Source organism: Oncorhynchus mykiss, chromosome 5, assembly GCF_013265735.2.
Source record: "Oncorhynchus mykiss isolate Arlee chromosome 5, USDA_OmykA_1.1, whole genome shotgun sequence".
NCBI lineage: Eukaryota > Metazoa > Chordata > Actinopteri > Salmoniformes > Salmonidae > Oncorhynchus > Oncorhynchus mykiss.
Genome location: NC_048569.1, coordinates 47,837,965 through 47,853,153, shown reverse-complemented (window position 1 = coordinate 47,853,153; position 15,189 = coordinate 47,837,965). Strand labels below are relative to the sequence as shown.

The following is a 15,189-nucleotide window of genomic DNA, read 5'->3' as shown; positions in this document are numbered from 1 at the left end:
AGATATCGACCAATGGAATAAAGTGATTGAGCAGCTGGGCACACCCTCACCAGAGTTTATGAAGAAGCTGCAGCCCACTGTCCGTAACTATGTAGAGAACAGACCCAAATACGCAGGCCTCACCTTTCCCAAGCTCTTCCCCGACTGCCTCTTCCCTGCAGACTCAGAGCACAACAAACTCAAAGGTAAGTGAGACAATAAAGTATTCTATAGCCTAATAATTCTGGTATTTCTCATTCTATGCTTACAACCCTTAGAGAATGTGTGTGGAGGTTGTGTAGTTTGAGGCAATGTGGCTCGCGAGGTGCCAGCCTAATTTAAGTAATATAGCTTCACTTAAATTGGTTAGATGAATTCAGGCAAATCTCCTGCTTTTGATGTTATACCAATTGATTTTTAAAATTTTAAAATTATTTTTTTACAGAAATTAAATTAACTTTTCTCGCCTGCTTACATTTTTCATTTCAACGGGTAACTATCAACCACCCAAAGAGGTGGGATGATTACATTACTATTGTAGCAGGAGGCAAATGGTCAATATAAAAGCCATGTACACCTCAAAAACTGGAGACCACTCACTTTATTGTGCTTGAAACCAAAATGTCCTTATATGCAGATGATGGAACATTTTATTTGATTTAAAAATGATATCATTGACAGTAAGGGTAATTTTAATATCAAGCACTGTGCACAATGTATAGGAATAGGCAGTTTATTAGGTACAACCATCTGGTACCGGGTCGTACCCCCCAGAACAGCCTGAGTTCTTTGAGGCATGGATTCTACAGTGCGTCGAAAACGTTCCACAGGAATGTTGGTTCATGTTGACGCAATTACATCATGCAGTTGTTGCAGATTGGACCACGGTACATTCATGCTGAAAACAGCCCATTTCGATGCTCTATGGTCAGCAACAATGTTTTGATCAGCAACAATGTTCAAATACACTGTGGCATTCAATTGTTGCTCACTTGGTATCAAGGGACCTAACGTGTTCCAGACAAACAGTCCCTAAACCACCGCCACCAGTCTATACCGTTGACACCAGGCAGGTTGGGTCCATGGACTCATGCTGTTTATGCCAAATCCCGACACTGTCATCAGCATGATGCCACAGGAAATGGGACTCAGACCAGGCAATGTTTTTCCACTCCTCAATTGTCCAGTGTTGGTGATCGCATGCCCACTGGAGCCGCTTCTTCTTGTTTTTAAATTCTAGGAGTAGATCGACGAGTTTTGCATTCCGCGATGCAGTTCTACACACCACTGTTGTACTGCGCTGTTATTTGTCTGTATGTGACCCGCTTGTTAGCTTGTACGATTCTTGCCATTCTCCTTCGACCTCTCTAACCAACAAGATGTTTTTGCCCACCATCCGTCTTGCCCACCATCCACATCAAGATGTGTTTGCTCACCATTTTGTTTGTCGCACCATCCTCTGTAAACCCTATTTGCTGTTGTGTGTGAAAAGGCCAGGAGGAAGTTTCTGAGATTTTGGATCCGGCGTGCCTGGCACTGACGATCATACCACGCTCAGTCGCTTAGGTCACTCGTTTTGCCCATTTTAACATTCAATCGAACATTAACTGTGAACGGGGTGGTTTACCTAATAAACTGTCAACTGAGTGTATGTACAAATTATAATAACAATCAGTTACTGGCAGCAATTTCAACAGAATGGGGGAAAAAGTTAAGGGAAAGAAAAGAGAAACTGTTTGTTTGTAGACCTCATATTAAATCTCACAGATGGGAAACTATAGTTAAAATCAATGAAGCCATACCATTTTCATTTTGGTTGCCTTGACACACAAATTCCACTCTTTCTAGGAAGAGCTGTTTGATACTCCCATCCCTTGAAAACAACAGGTTTTTGGTTTTATTATAAAACAACATTACACTCCATCTTCAGTTGAAGATATTGTAAAAATATCTGGCTACTAACAAGATGATGATGCATCAAAGAATCCCATTTGTGCCATTTTAGTGGTGTGGAGGATTTGATACAAATCTGGTATTGCCCCATAACTTTATTCCTTTTTTTTTACATTAACATTTGTTTTGTTTGTAATTTTACCCCCTTTTTCTTCCCAATTTTGTGATATCCAATTGCGATCCTTTTACAATCGAGCCATGCGTCCTCCAAAACATGACCCGCCAAGCTGCGCTGCTCCTTAACACCCGCTCGCTTAACCTGGAAGCCAGCTGCACCAATGTGTCAGAGGAAACACTGTTCAACTGACGATTGAGGTCAGCTTGCAGGTCCCCGGCCCGCCACAAGGAGACGCTAGAGCGCGCTAAGCCAAACCCCGGCCAAACCCTCCCCTAATCCCGGACGACACTGGGCCAATCGTGCGCCCCCCTATGGGTCTCCCGGTCACGTCCGGATCAAACTCCAGGCTGTAGTGACACCACAACACTGCGATGCAGTGCCTAAGACCGCTGTGCCACTCGGGAGGCCCATAATTGCTAACTTTTGGGTAAAAGTAAAACAGTGGTTACTCCCTGTTCTAAACAATTTTGTTATATCGCCACCAACAGTTATATTGGGTGACTTAATGGATAGAAGCAACATGATATACCATCTCTTAATTCTGCTGGGGAAAGCTTTCCTTTTTTAAACTTCAAAATAACTGTCAAACACTTTTATACACTAGAAGGATTCATTTCAAAAGAAACTGGGAGGTCACAAGATTTTACTGATAAGTAAAATTTCATAGATTTCATACTGATTTCATAGACAAAGGAAATGTGCTCCTGATCGACAGTTATATTATATATAATATTATAATTATATTATATATAATATTATTATTTTTGTATTATAATTTTTTATATTATGTGCTTTTGTAGTTTGAGTAATTGCTTGTTTGTTCACCACATTGAGGTTTTGTGCTGAAGAGGATGTGGTGTTCTTCGGTAGGTGTGGAGGGTAGTCTGGTGGTCATGTCAATGGTATTACATGCCAATGATTGAAAAAAATTAGGGACAGAAATACCAAAAAATGAAGAAGAAAAAATTATATATAAAAAATACTTCTCTTTGCAAAAAAATACATTTTTAAAATATTTGGAATAAAAAATAAACATTTTAAATAATACAAATAGTTTAGTCCCACAAATGTAAAATCATTTAAGAGGAAGATGTTTTAAACCAAGACGTAATGCACTACATTTCCCTCTACATTTCTTGAGAAATAAATCTTTAAAAAAAATATTCCCAGTAAGTATTCCTACATTAGGCTACCAGAGAATATCCTAGAAGGATATATCAAAGGAAGACAGATTCCCTAAATACAGTATAATTAAATCTGCTGCTCTGGTGTGTTGTTGTTGCCTGGTGCTGCTGCTAATGTTGTATGTTTGGGAAGGAAATTCACAGGAATCACTCTATATTCCTCCTGCTGCCTGCTGCCTGCCTGATCTCTGCAGATACATGGCACAGGAAAGGGGCGATAAGAGGAATCCCCCACTGAGTCATAGAGGCTGTAATGGACACTGTCACAGCCAGAGACACAGTAGAGATGTAAGGAAGCGTAAGAGTTAGAGCGATTTGTATTTGAGAGGGAGTGTGTTAGACACTGTTTTAGAGCTACTGTGTTACAAAAATTATGGTAAACAATTTTTACACTACTTAGCCGAGCTGGCCTGGTTACGCATCCACCATAGACAAAATTAAAATAACATATCTGAGCCAACACATTACGGTTCAGGTCAGCATGAAAGTGTGAAAAGAGCATTCTGTACGTAGCGGTCAGTGGAGGCTGAATTTACCAAGTAGCTCCAAGTCTGAGAATTAGTTTATTACAGAGAATTAAATGATGTTAGTTAGGGAACCAATAAACCTACTGAAGCCGTTCATGTTTGAGCCAATCGTGCCCCAGAACAAATACTTAATTCTCGTAGTAGTAACAACACAGATATGCCGCCTGAAACACCTCAGCTAGAGGGTCTGCGTAACCAAACACAAACAGGTGTGAGTGGGGATGCTGCCAGATAATGGCTAGAGTAGGAGTGTGTGTGTTGTGCTGTATCGCCACCATTTCTCTACAAAATCCCAGCAGAAGGTGGCTGTATTACATCCAGTCAGAGGTTCCTGTAAGTCTGTCTGGATGGCAATGTATTTATTGGACGTGTCACTAATTCTTATGAAGGACTTCCTCACAGAAGAGGTTACTCAACCAGTCAGCCGCCGATATGCCAGTTAAATAATTGGTGAAACGTTGCTTGGTTATAAATTGTTTAAGGTTAATATCAGTAGTGGATAGGTGCTCATTATATACAATCAGTATCCTATAATGATGTTTATCCCCAGCGCTGTTCAGCGCGATGGTATGACATTTACCTTTTAGATTAGACGACCGGAGTTCGAATTGCAGACAGCATCATGATTCATGAAATCTCATTCTAACCAATAATGGGGCGTGCTCCATTACACATTGTGATTTAGTTTCGGTATCAGGCTAACATTTCTAATGATTTTGTTTGCAGAGCATACAGGCTATCAGTTTATTGCCAGTTCACCCTATGGGCACAAGGGATAATTGGATGAGGTGAGAGAGAATACAGAAGACGGCCCGCAGTATACAGTAGATGGCACCCTATGTCCGGAATACAGTAGACGGCACCCTATGTCCGGATAACGTGTGCATGCCCAAATATGCTCAGGACATCCGGTCAGGACATCCTGGCGGGAAGTTATCACTTGGTTATGCCCATATAAGTGCATCCTGTTGTCACGCGTTAGAGTGTGTGTTAATTTATGCATATATTGCATCTATTCCTTTGAAGTTGTCATGATGATATATGTGTAGGGACCTCGTTGAACTGGGGGGGGGGGGGGGGGGTTTGAATCATTTCAAAGAGGATGGCCCCACACCCTATTTTATTGCCCTTAGGGCTGTTGTCTATGAAGCAGGAATGTCCTGGGTGTATTGTGTTGGGGGAAGACGCATTATAAACAAGACCCAGAACAACACAAGTGACCATGATAAACCACTAAAGAAATTAAACATGGATTTTGTGATCAGCGGCAAAGCAGTGATGACCGTAACAACGGAAGCAGGACCGCGGTTGAAACATAGAGAAAGGTCTGCGTATAAAGCAACAATATACGATGCGCCAAAAAAGCGGTTTCTAAATGTGTATAGAACCCAAATACCGCCTGCAACGTCGCTGAAAGATCAAGTGATGATGTCTAATGGACAGCAATGGGGTTATCAGTTTGATTACCATGCCTGTAGAGTGAAACTCTATACCGTAGCCGAAGGAGAAGAAAATACAGACCAGACTTTAGGAGTGGACTACGGGCTTGAAGACTGGCAGGTTTTTCGCAAGGTCGTGTGTCCCAAACTGAGAGTTATCACAAAGGGGTATAGCGTGTTCACGGGGTACCAGACCCGTTGGGAAGGTGCCCCTGACTCCTCAGAGAGAGTATTTCACAGGGTGAAAATACAAAGAAAGATTGGACTTCCATGTGGGTGCGTGGAGATCTATATCAGCAACGAGGAAGTCCGCAACCAAAATATTTGTGATGGTGGCCTGACTGGGGATTTTAGGTTGTGCGTGCTTATTCCTTTTAAAAGTTGGGAACTAATAGAATTGAAAATGTTAGTTGATGGACGCTCTTTGTACGGAGCCAACAGCGGCAGAGCATTGTTGGGCTAAGGGAGTGCATAATATATACGAATCCTGAGGATTTAGATTCAAAGGAATCCCAAGAAGGGACATCCTCAGAAGGGTCAGCCCCCGAAGAAAACTAAGTATGTGGCTGCGTTAACCACGCCCTGATACCAAAGGACTGGTTCAACAATAAAAGGAGTGCCCATAAATCCTCCGGTTCTTCATTTCAGCATATACCATGGATATTCATACAACATACCACAACTCCAATACGTCATGGGTGCCAGACCCTAAGGACTCTATGCCTCGCAGCACACCATTCTACTCCCCCCTGACAAGACCCCTGACACACCCTACATGTACACAGCCTGAGGATGTGTTTGATGGGGTGGTCAATACTATTTTTGTGGACACCATCAAGGCCTCTGTAGCCACACTTTTAGATGTGGTGATTGGAGAGTATTGAAGAGAAAAATGCATAGGTTGTGAGATCAATCACCCCAGCCAGCGCCGTCATCAGTGTTTATACGAGCCCCACCACCCAGGTGGTGCAGTGGTCTAGGGCACTGCATTGCAGTGCTAGTTGTGCCACCAGAGACCCTGGATTCGCGCCCAGGCTCTGTCGCAGCCGGCCGCGACTGGGAGGTCCGTGGGGCGACGCACAATTGGCCATTGGGAGGTTGGCCATTGTGCGTCACCCAACGGACCTCCCAGTCGTGGCGTTCTGCGACAGAGCCTGGGCGCGAACCCGGGTTTGGCCGGTAGGGATATCCTTGTCTCATCGTGCACCAGCGACTCCTGTGGCAGGCCGGGCGCAGTGCACGCTAACCAAGGTCGCCAGGTGTTTCCTCCAACACATTGGTGCGGCTGGCTTCCGGGTTGGATGTGCGCTGTGTTAAGAAGCAGTGCGGCTTGGTTGGGTTGTGTTTCAGAGGATGCATAACTTTCGACCTTAGTAACTACTAATAATTGGATACTACGAAATTGGGGGTAAAAAAAATAAATAAATAAAAATAAAGGAATGGTAACTACACTGGGCAGCTAGTTGGCATAATCAAAGTAGACTATAATATATGCCATTTAGCAGATGCCTGTATCCAAAGCGAACTGGGTACAGTATAGTCCTTGCATCTATAGCTCTGTCTATGAATTTGAAAGTGGTTTAATTTCTCCAGCCCCATCCCTCAGCTTTTTACCGAAAGAGGAGCAGGGAGACACTGTGTAATTGTTTCTACTGCTGATTGCCATTTAAGAAGTTAAGATGCAAATTAAATAGATACCAAAATATGTTACATATACTAAAAACATGTCCCATTACTCAGACAGCATCCAGCACAGCAAACAATCAATCACTCAAATGTATTTTACAAAAGCCCTTTTTACATCAAAATAATAAATGTCAATTGGCTTTTCATAGCTGAGTATTCACAGGTTGAGAGAGAGAACCGAAACAGCAGAACTGGGACAAGGTAGCACATCCGTTGATGTGGAAAAACAATTCCACTCCGATGTGTATTTTTGAATTCGCTCTGAGTTCTGGTCTTCACTGATCTCACTCTCCGTCAGCTCCATCTGTGGCCGATAGGGGCAGGACTCGGTTGTATACTGATGGTCTTGAGCGCAATCCTTCTGGGCTCCAAGCTCTTTAGTGATGGTGGACCTCTTCTCCACCGCAGCACAGGAACACTCTGGCACCTAGGGGTCAGTTTGGCATGCTGTACTAACCTGCACAGTCTCCTCCAGGATGAAAACATTTTCAAGGAAGAAGATGTCATCCTAAGACAACTCAACCCAAATATATCAGTTGGCATTAACAAGCTTCCTGTCTTGTATGCCTTGTCAACACACACACACACACACACACACACAGCAAATACAGGGACATTTATTTTCAGTCTAGCTAAAGGAGGAGGAGCTAACAAAACATTACAAAAACAAATCTGTCAACAAAATGTATTACAGTACTAGACAATCTGAGGTGGAAGCTACATTAGCTACAGTAACTACCTAATAACAGGGGTACAAGGAGAAACATGCAATTTTAGTTGCAGTTGAGTTGCTTGCTAACGTTATTTGCTGGGGGGTGTTACACAAAACACTTCAGACGCAATTAGCTAGTTACCTTCAACTAGAGTTGCAACAAAGTTGTCCAGTGTCTAACGCTAGCCTAGTCAACAACAGTCAAGACCGGTTAACATTTAACTTTACCTCAGGCTCCGTTGCATTGACTCGCATTGACTCCTCCATTCAGTCGCTTTTGCTTGACTCCAAAGTCAGCGATGTTGATGATGGTCGGTCGGTAACCACTATACCATAACCCTCAAAATGTCAAATGGAGGCGCAAGCAGAGGGCTTCAACGTAGGCCTATGACTCCTTTCCATTCGGAAACTCCCGGTTGCTGCAACGAAAGTGCCCTTCATCGCGAAGTCTGCCTCCGCAAAGTGCTGTCTGCAGATCCTTCTGCTCAAGCTGGCACGTCCTTCCTCTTCAGGACATGGAGCCACTTCTTCAAAAGTTGTGGGTCCTTGGCAGGATGGTAATTTACCAAGGGATTTTTTTGTTGCCAATTCATACAGCCTGGCGCTATACAGTTCATGTTTGAATTACTACTTGTTGTTGCCCTCCTCGTTGTCTGCACCTACCCTTACTCTCTTCGATTCACTCTCCGCGCGAAGACTCAATACCACAGACAATTTGATGATGCCTGCCAGTGACGCACTGGCGTCAGTCGTTACTATGGCAATTAAAAAAGGACGCTGACCATAGCACAAATAAACCTTGTTGACACTCAAAATACTGAATATAGAGATGTTTTTTTATGTTAAATGCACGTTTAGTATTAGTGGATTGAATATATCTCTGCTTAGATTTACAGTGCCTTGCGAAAGTATTCGGCCCCCTTGAACTTTGCGACCTTTTGCCACATTTCAGGCTTCAAACATAAAGATATAAAACTGTATTTTTTTGTGAAGAATCAACAACAAGTGGGACACAATCATGAAGTGGAACGACATTTATTGGATATTTCAAACTTTTTTAACAAATCAAAAACTGAAAAATTGGGCGTGCAAAATTATTCAGCCCCTTTACTTTCAGTGCAGCAAACTCTCTCCAGAAGTTCAGTGAGGATCTCTGAATGATCCAATGTTGACCTAAATGACTAATGATGATAAATACAATCCACCTGTGTGTAATCAAGTCTCCGTATAAATGCACCTGCACTGTGATAGTCTCAGAGGTCCGTTAAAAGCGCAGAGAGCATCATGAAGAACAAGGAACACACCAGGCAGGTCCGAGATACTGTTGTGAAGAAGTTTAAAGCCGGATTTGGATACAAAAATATTTCCCAAGCTTTAAACATCCCAAGGAGCACTGTGCAAGCGATAATATTGAAATGGAAGGAGTATCAGACCACTGCAAATCTACCAAGACCTGGCCGTCCCTCTAAACTTTCAGCTCATACAAGGAGAAGACTGATCAGAGATGCAGCCAAGAGGCCCATGATCACTCTGGATGAACTGCAGAGATCTACAGCTGAGGTGGGAGACTCTGTCCATAGGACAACAATCAGTCGTATATTGCACAAATCTGGCCTTTATGGAAGAGTGGCAAGAAGAAAGCCATTTCTTAAAGATATCCATAAAAAGTGTTGTTTAAAGTTTGCCACAACCCACCTGGGAGACACACCAAACATGTGGAAGAAGGTGCTCTGGTCAGATGAAACCAAAATTAAACTTTTTGGTAACAATGCAAAACGTTATGTTTGGCGTAAAAGCAACAAAGCTGAACACACCATCCCCACTGTCAAACATGGTGGTGGCAGCATCATGGTTTGTGCCTGCTTTTCTTCAGCAGGGACAGGGAAGATGGTTAAAATTGATGGGAAGATGGATGGAGCCAAATACAGGACCATTCTGGAAGAAAACCTGATGGAGTCTGCAAAAGACCTGAGACTGGGACGGAGATTTGTCTTCCAACAAGACAATGATCCAAAACATAAAGCAAAATCTACAATGGAATGGTTCAAAAATAAACATATCCAGGTGTTAGAATGGCCAAGTCAAAGTCCAGACCTGAATCCAATCGAGAATCTATGGAAAGAACTGAAAACTGCTCTTCACAAATGCTCTCCATCCAACCTCACTGAGCTCGAGCTGTTTTGCACGGAGGAATGGGAAAAAATGTCAGTCTCTCGATGTGCAAAACTGATAGAGACATACCCCAAGCGACTTACAGCTGTAATCGCAGCAAAAGGTGGAGCTACAAAGTATTAACTTAAGGGGGCTGAATAATTTTGCACGCCCAATTTTTCAGTTTTTGATATGTTAAAAAAGTTTAAAAATATCCAATAAATGTCGTTCCACTTCATGATTGCGTCCCACTTGTTGTTGATTCTTCACAAAAAAATACAGTTTTATATCTTTATGTTTGAAGCCTGAAATGTGGCAAAAGGTCGCAAAGTTCAAGGGGGCCGAATACTTTCGCAAGGCACTGTACTTCCTAAAGTGTTTCCATTCCCCTTTAAGCCTTGACTGTGGTGCTATGGAAACAGAGGGAGAATCTGGAAGGCACTGTAAACTATTGTCTCACACCTTGGATCAGAGCCCTATTCGAATTTAGTGCACTACATAGTATAAGGTGCCATTTCAGATGCAGACTGTTTGATACAGTGTGTTATTGCTGATTGATTTTCTTCCTCTCTCATGTCCTTTCCCTTGACTCTGAACCCTGTATGGAACCTGAATCTGCTACTATTTCTGTCTCCACAGCTAGCCAGGCCAGAGATCTGTTGTCTAAGATGTTGATTATTGATCCAGCCAAGCGGATACAAGTGGACGAAGCCTTACAGCACCCCTACATCAACGTTTGGTACGACCCAGCCGAGGTGGAGGCGGTGAGTAGGAAAAGCAATGAAGGAATTAGAATGACGTCATTCTATGTGGATGAGTCTGTACCCAGCTAGCACATACAGTACCAGTCAAAAGTTTGGACACACCTACTCATTCCAGGGTCTTTCATTATTTTTACTATTTTCTACAAAACTATGAAATAACACACATCATGTAGTAACCACAAAAGTGTTAAACAAATCTAAATATATTTTAGATTTTAGATTCTTCAAAGTAGCCACCCTTTGCCTTGATCACAGCTTTGAACACTCTTGCTTGGCATTCTCTCAACCAGTTTCATAAGGAATGCTTTTCCAGCAGTTTTGAAGGAGTTCCCACGTATGCTGAGCACTTGTTGGCTGCTTTTCCTTCACTCTGCGGTCCAACTCTTCCCAAACTATCTCAATTGGGTTGAGGTCGGGTGATCGTGGAGGCCAGGTCATCTGATGCAGCACTCCATCACTCTTCTTGGTCAAATAGCCCTTACACAGTGTGTTTTGGGTCATTGGGCTGTTAAAAATTAAATGATAGTCCCACTAAGCGCAAACCAGATGGGATGGCATATCACTGCCGAATGCTGTGGTAGCCATGCTAGTTAAGTGTGCTTTGAATTCTAAATAAATCACAGACAGTGTCACCAGGAAATCACACCATCACACCTCCTCCTCCATGCTTCACGGTGGTAACCACACATGCAGAAATCATCTGTTCACATCTGAGGTGCAGTTAACTCTAATGAACTTATCCTCTGCAGCAGCGGTAACTCTGGGTCTTCCTTTCCTGGTCCTCATGAGAGCCAGTTTCATCATAGCGCTTGATGGTTTTTGCGACTGCACTTGAAGAAACTTTCAAGGTTCTTGAAATTTTCCTGATTGACTGACCTTCATGTCTTAAAGTAATGATGGGCTGTCATTTCTCTTTGCTTATTTGAGCTGTTCTTGCCATAATATGGACTTGATCTTTTACCAAATAGGGCTATCTTCTGTATACCCCCCCTCTCTTGTCACAACACAACTGATTGTCTCAAACGCATTAATAAGGAAAGACATTCCACAAATTAACCTGAGGAATTTAATAATCCCATAACACTAGGCACACCTGTTAATTTAAATGCATTCCAGGTGACTACCTCTTGAAGCTGGCTGAGAGAATGCCAAGAGTGTGAATCTCAAATATTAAATATATTTTGATTTGTTTAACACTTTTTTGGTTACTACATGATTCCATAGGTGTGAATAGGTGTGTCCAAACTTTTGACTGGTACTGTAATGTTCTGAGAACCATATGTTTCTTAGAGCTTGGTGAAGGCGTGGTTGTATTTTGCATACAACCTTCCCACAACTTTTTGGGAATGGTGCAGGGTAGTTGTTAGGCATTGGAAAATTCTCAGCACATTTAAGGAACTTGACAAAAACAAATGTATTTTCTTGGTATTTCATTACTAACAGTTATTTAAAAACATTCCGTTCTTAGCATCAGCAAAACGTATTGAAATATTAAATAAAAGTTTTAAGGAAGTTATTCAATTAATACAATTTTACAGGAAAATAATCAATTAACCAGAGTAAATCATTCTCAAAACATCCCTGCAACCTAAAAATAAACGTTCCCAGGAAGTCAAAATGTTCACTTCTGTTTTCAGAATAAAAATTTTTAAAATCAGTTTTACCTGTCAGGAAAGGTATGGCTTTGTTCCCATAACCAATGTGAAACCAAAAACATACATTCCCACATTCCCAAGGCACCAAATGTCCTAGCTGGGTAGCCAGGATGAGAGTGGCAGCCTTATAGATTTTTTTTATTTTTTATTTAACCTTTATTTAACTAGGCAAGTCAGTTAAGAACAAATTCTTATTTACAATGATGGCCTACCCCGGGCCAAACCCTAACCCGGAGGGCAACAACCCAGCAGCAGGACCGCTACCTCTGCCTTTGTGCAAGGAGGAGCAGGAGGAGCACTCTTCTTTTTTTTCACATCTCATAATATTTATTTTTTGGTCACCCCTGCTTGTCTTCATGGTTTGACCTTTAATGGCCATCTCCGACCCACTTAGGCTTATCTGGTATTGTGTAATCATAGAAACATGTTCGCATGTTACTGACCATCATGTACTGTAGATACGTCCCAGCAGGCTAAACTGATTGTTTTGCCTGCTGGAATGTGCATGATTCCTCAAATAGGACACATACACACAGTGTCGATACTTTTGGAGAATACACTACATTCTCCTCCAAGGGTTGTGATTGATGGTAGTTGTGTGATAAGGACAGATCTTACTGGAACGTAATAGGCATAATAGCAGGCATTTATTGAGGTCCACTGGTTATGTGCTTATGTATTAAGTATAGTCATTCCCTCTTAAAGACCTTTGTCATTATGAGATGATAGTGAGATTGGGAAAAATCCATATGCAGGCTGTCTCTTGCTTGATGAATTATTTAGATGCATCACACACAAAGTAGGCCTATTTGCCTATGCATAATGCAATACAGTAGGAATGGCTTTCCCTGAACTGTAATACAGTGAAACATACAGTACATAGGACTGGCATGGTGCATAATAAGCACATGTATATATGTTCCCAATAATGAAATGTAGTACAGTGCATTCAAAAAGTATTCAGACTCCTTGACTTTTTCCACATTTTGTTACATTACTGCCTTATTCTAAAATGTATTAAATCGTTTTCCCCCCTCATCAATCTACACACAATACCCCATAATGACAAAGCAAAAACAGGTTGAGATTTTTTTGCAATTGTATTGAAAATAACAATTTATATTTCGACTCTGTCAATCACCACATCCTCATCGGCAGACTCGACAGCCTTGGTTTCTCAAATGATTGCCTCGCCTGGTTCACCAACTACTTCTCTGATAGAGTTCAGTGTGTCAAATCGGAGGGTCTGTTGTCCGGGCCTCTGGCAGTCTCTATGGGTGTGCCACAGGGTTCAATTCTTGGACCAACTCTCTTCTCTGTATACATCAATGATGTCGTTCTTGCTGCTGGTGAATCTCTGATCCACCTCTAAGCAGACGACACCATTCTGTATACTTCTTTGGACACTGTTAACAACCCTCCAGGCGAGCTTCAATGCCATACAACTCTCCTTCCGTGGCCTCCAATTGCTCTTAAATACAAGTAAAACTAAATGCATGCTCTTCAACCGATCGCTGCCGGCACCTGCCCGCCTGTCCAACACTACTCTGGACGCCTCTGACTTAGAATATGTGGACAACTACAAATACCTAGGTGTCTGGTTAGACTGTAAACTCTCCTTCCAGACTCACATCAAACATCTCCAATCCAAAGTTAAATCTAGAATTGTCTTTCAATTTTGCAACACTCATCCTTCACTCATGCTGCCAAACATACCCTTGTAAAACTGACCATCCTGCAATATCGTCGACTTTGGCGATGTCATTTACAAAATAGCCTCCAATACCCTACTCAATAAATTGGATGCAGTCTATCACAGTGCCATCCGTTTTGTCACCAAAGCCCCATATACTACCCACCACTGCGACCTGTATGCTCTCGTTGGCTGGCCCTCGCTTCATACTCGTCTCAAAATCCACTGGCTCCAGGTCATCTACAAGACCCTGCTAGGTAAAGTCCCCCCTTATCTCAGCTCGCTAGTCACCATAGCAGCACCCACCTGTAGCACGCGCTCCAGCAGGTATATCTCTCTGGTCACCCCCGAAACCAATTCTTCCTTTGGCCGCCTCTCCTTCCAGTTCTCTGCTGCCAATGACTGGAACGAACTACAAAAATCTCTGAAACTGGAAACACTTATCTCCCTCACTACCTTTAAGCACCAGCTGTCAGAGCAGCTCACAGATTACTGCACCTGTACATAGCCCATCTATAATTTAGCCCAAACAACTACCTCTTTCCCTACTGTATTTATTTATTTATTTTGCTCCTTTGCACCCCATTATTTCTATCTCTACTTTGCACATTCTTCCACTGCAAATCAACCATTCCAGTGTTTTACTTGTTATATTGTATTTACTTCACCACCATGGCCTTTTTTGCCTTTACCTCCCTTATCTCACCTCACTTGCTCACATTGTATATAGACTTATTTTTCTACTGTATTATTTATTGACTGTATGTTTGTTTTACTCCATGTGTAACTCTGTGTTGTTGTATGTGTTGAACTGCTTTGCCTTACCTTGGCCAGGTCGCAATTGTAAATGAAAACTTGTTCTCAACTTGCCTACCTGGTTAAATAAAGGTGAAAAAAAAATAAAAAAATATCACATTTACATATATATTCAGACCCTTTACTCAGTACTTTGTTGAAGCACCTTTGGCAGCGATTACAGCCTCGAGTCTTATTGGGTATGACGCTACAACCTTGGCACACCTGTATTTGGGAAGTGTCTCCCATTCTTCTCTGCAGATCTTCTCAAGCTCTGTCAGGTTGGATTGGAGGTGTCGCTGCACAGCTATTTTCTGGTCTCATCAGAGATGTTCAATCGGTTTCAAGTCCGGGCTCTGCCTGGGCCATTCTCTGACATTCAGAGACTTGTCCTGAAGCCACTCCTGTGTTTTCTTGGCTGTGTGCTTAGGGTCGTTGTCCTGTTGGAAGGTGAACTTTCTCCCCAGTCTGAGGTCCTGAGCAGTCTGGATCAGATGTTCATCAAGGATCTCTCTGCACATTGCTCCGTTCAT

General features: G+C 42.3%; 1 protein-coding gene across 8 annotated transcripts in view; it reads left to right on the top strand.

Moving 5' to 3' along the window:
- LOC110523975 (mitogen-activated protein kinase 10) overlaps nucleotides 1-15,189 on the top strand; it is an 83,445-nt gene that overhangs the window by 57,092 nt on the left and 11,164 nt on the right. For all 8 annotated transcript variants that reach the window (XM_021603190.2, XM_021603182.2, XM_021603188.2 and 5 more), the window contains 2 exons: nucleotides 3-185; nucleotides 10,389-10,513. In XM_021603190.2, coding sequence (XP_021458865.2) covers nucleotides 3-185; nucleotides 10,389-10,513 — 308 coding nt within the window. The remainder of the gene's footprint in view (nucleotides 1-2; nucleotides 186-10,388; nucleotides 10,514-15,189) is intronic.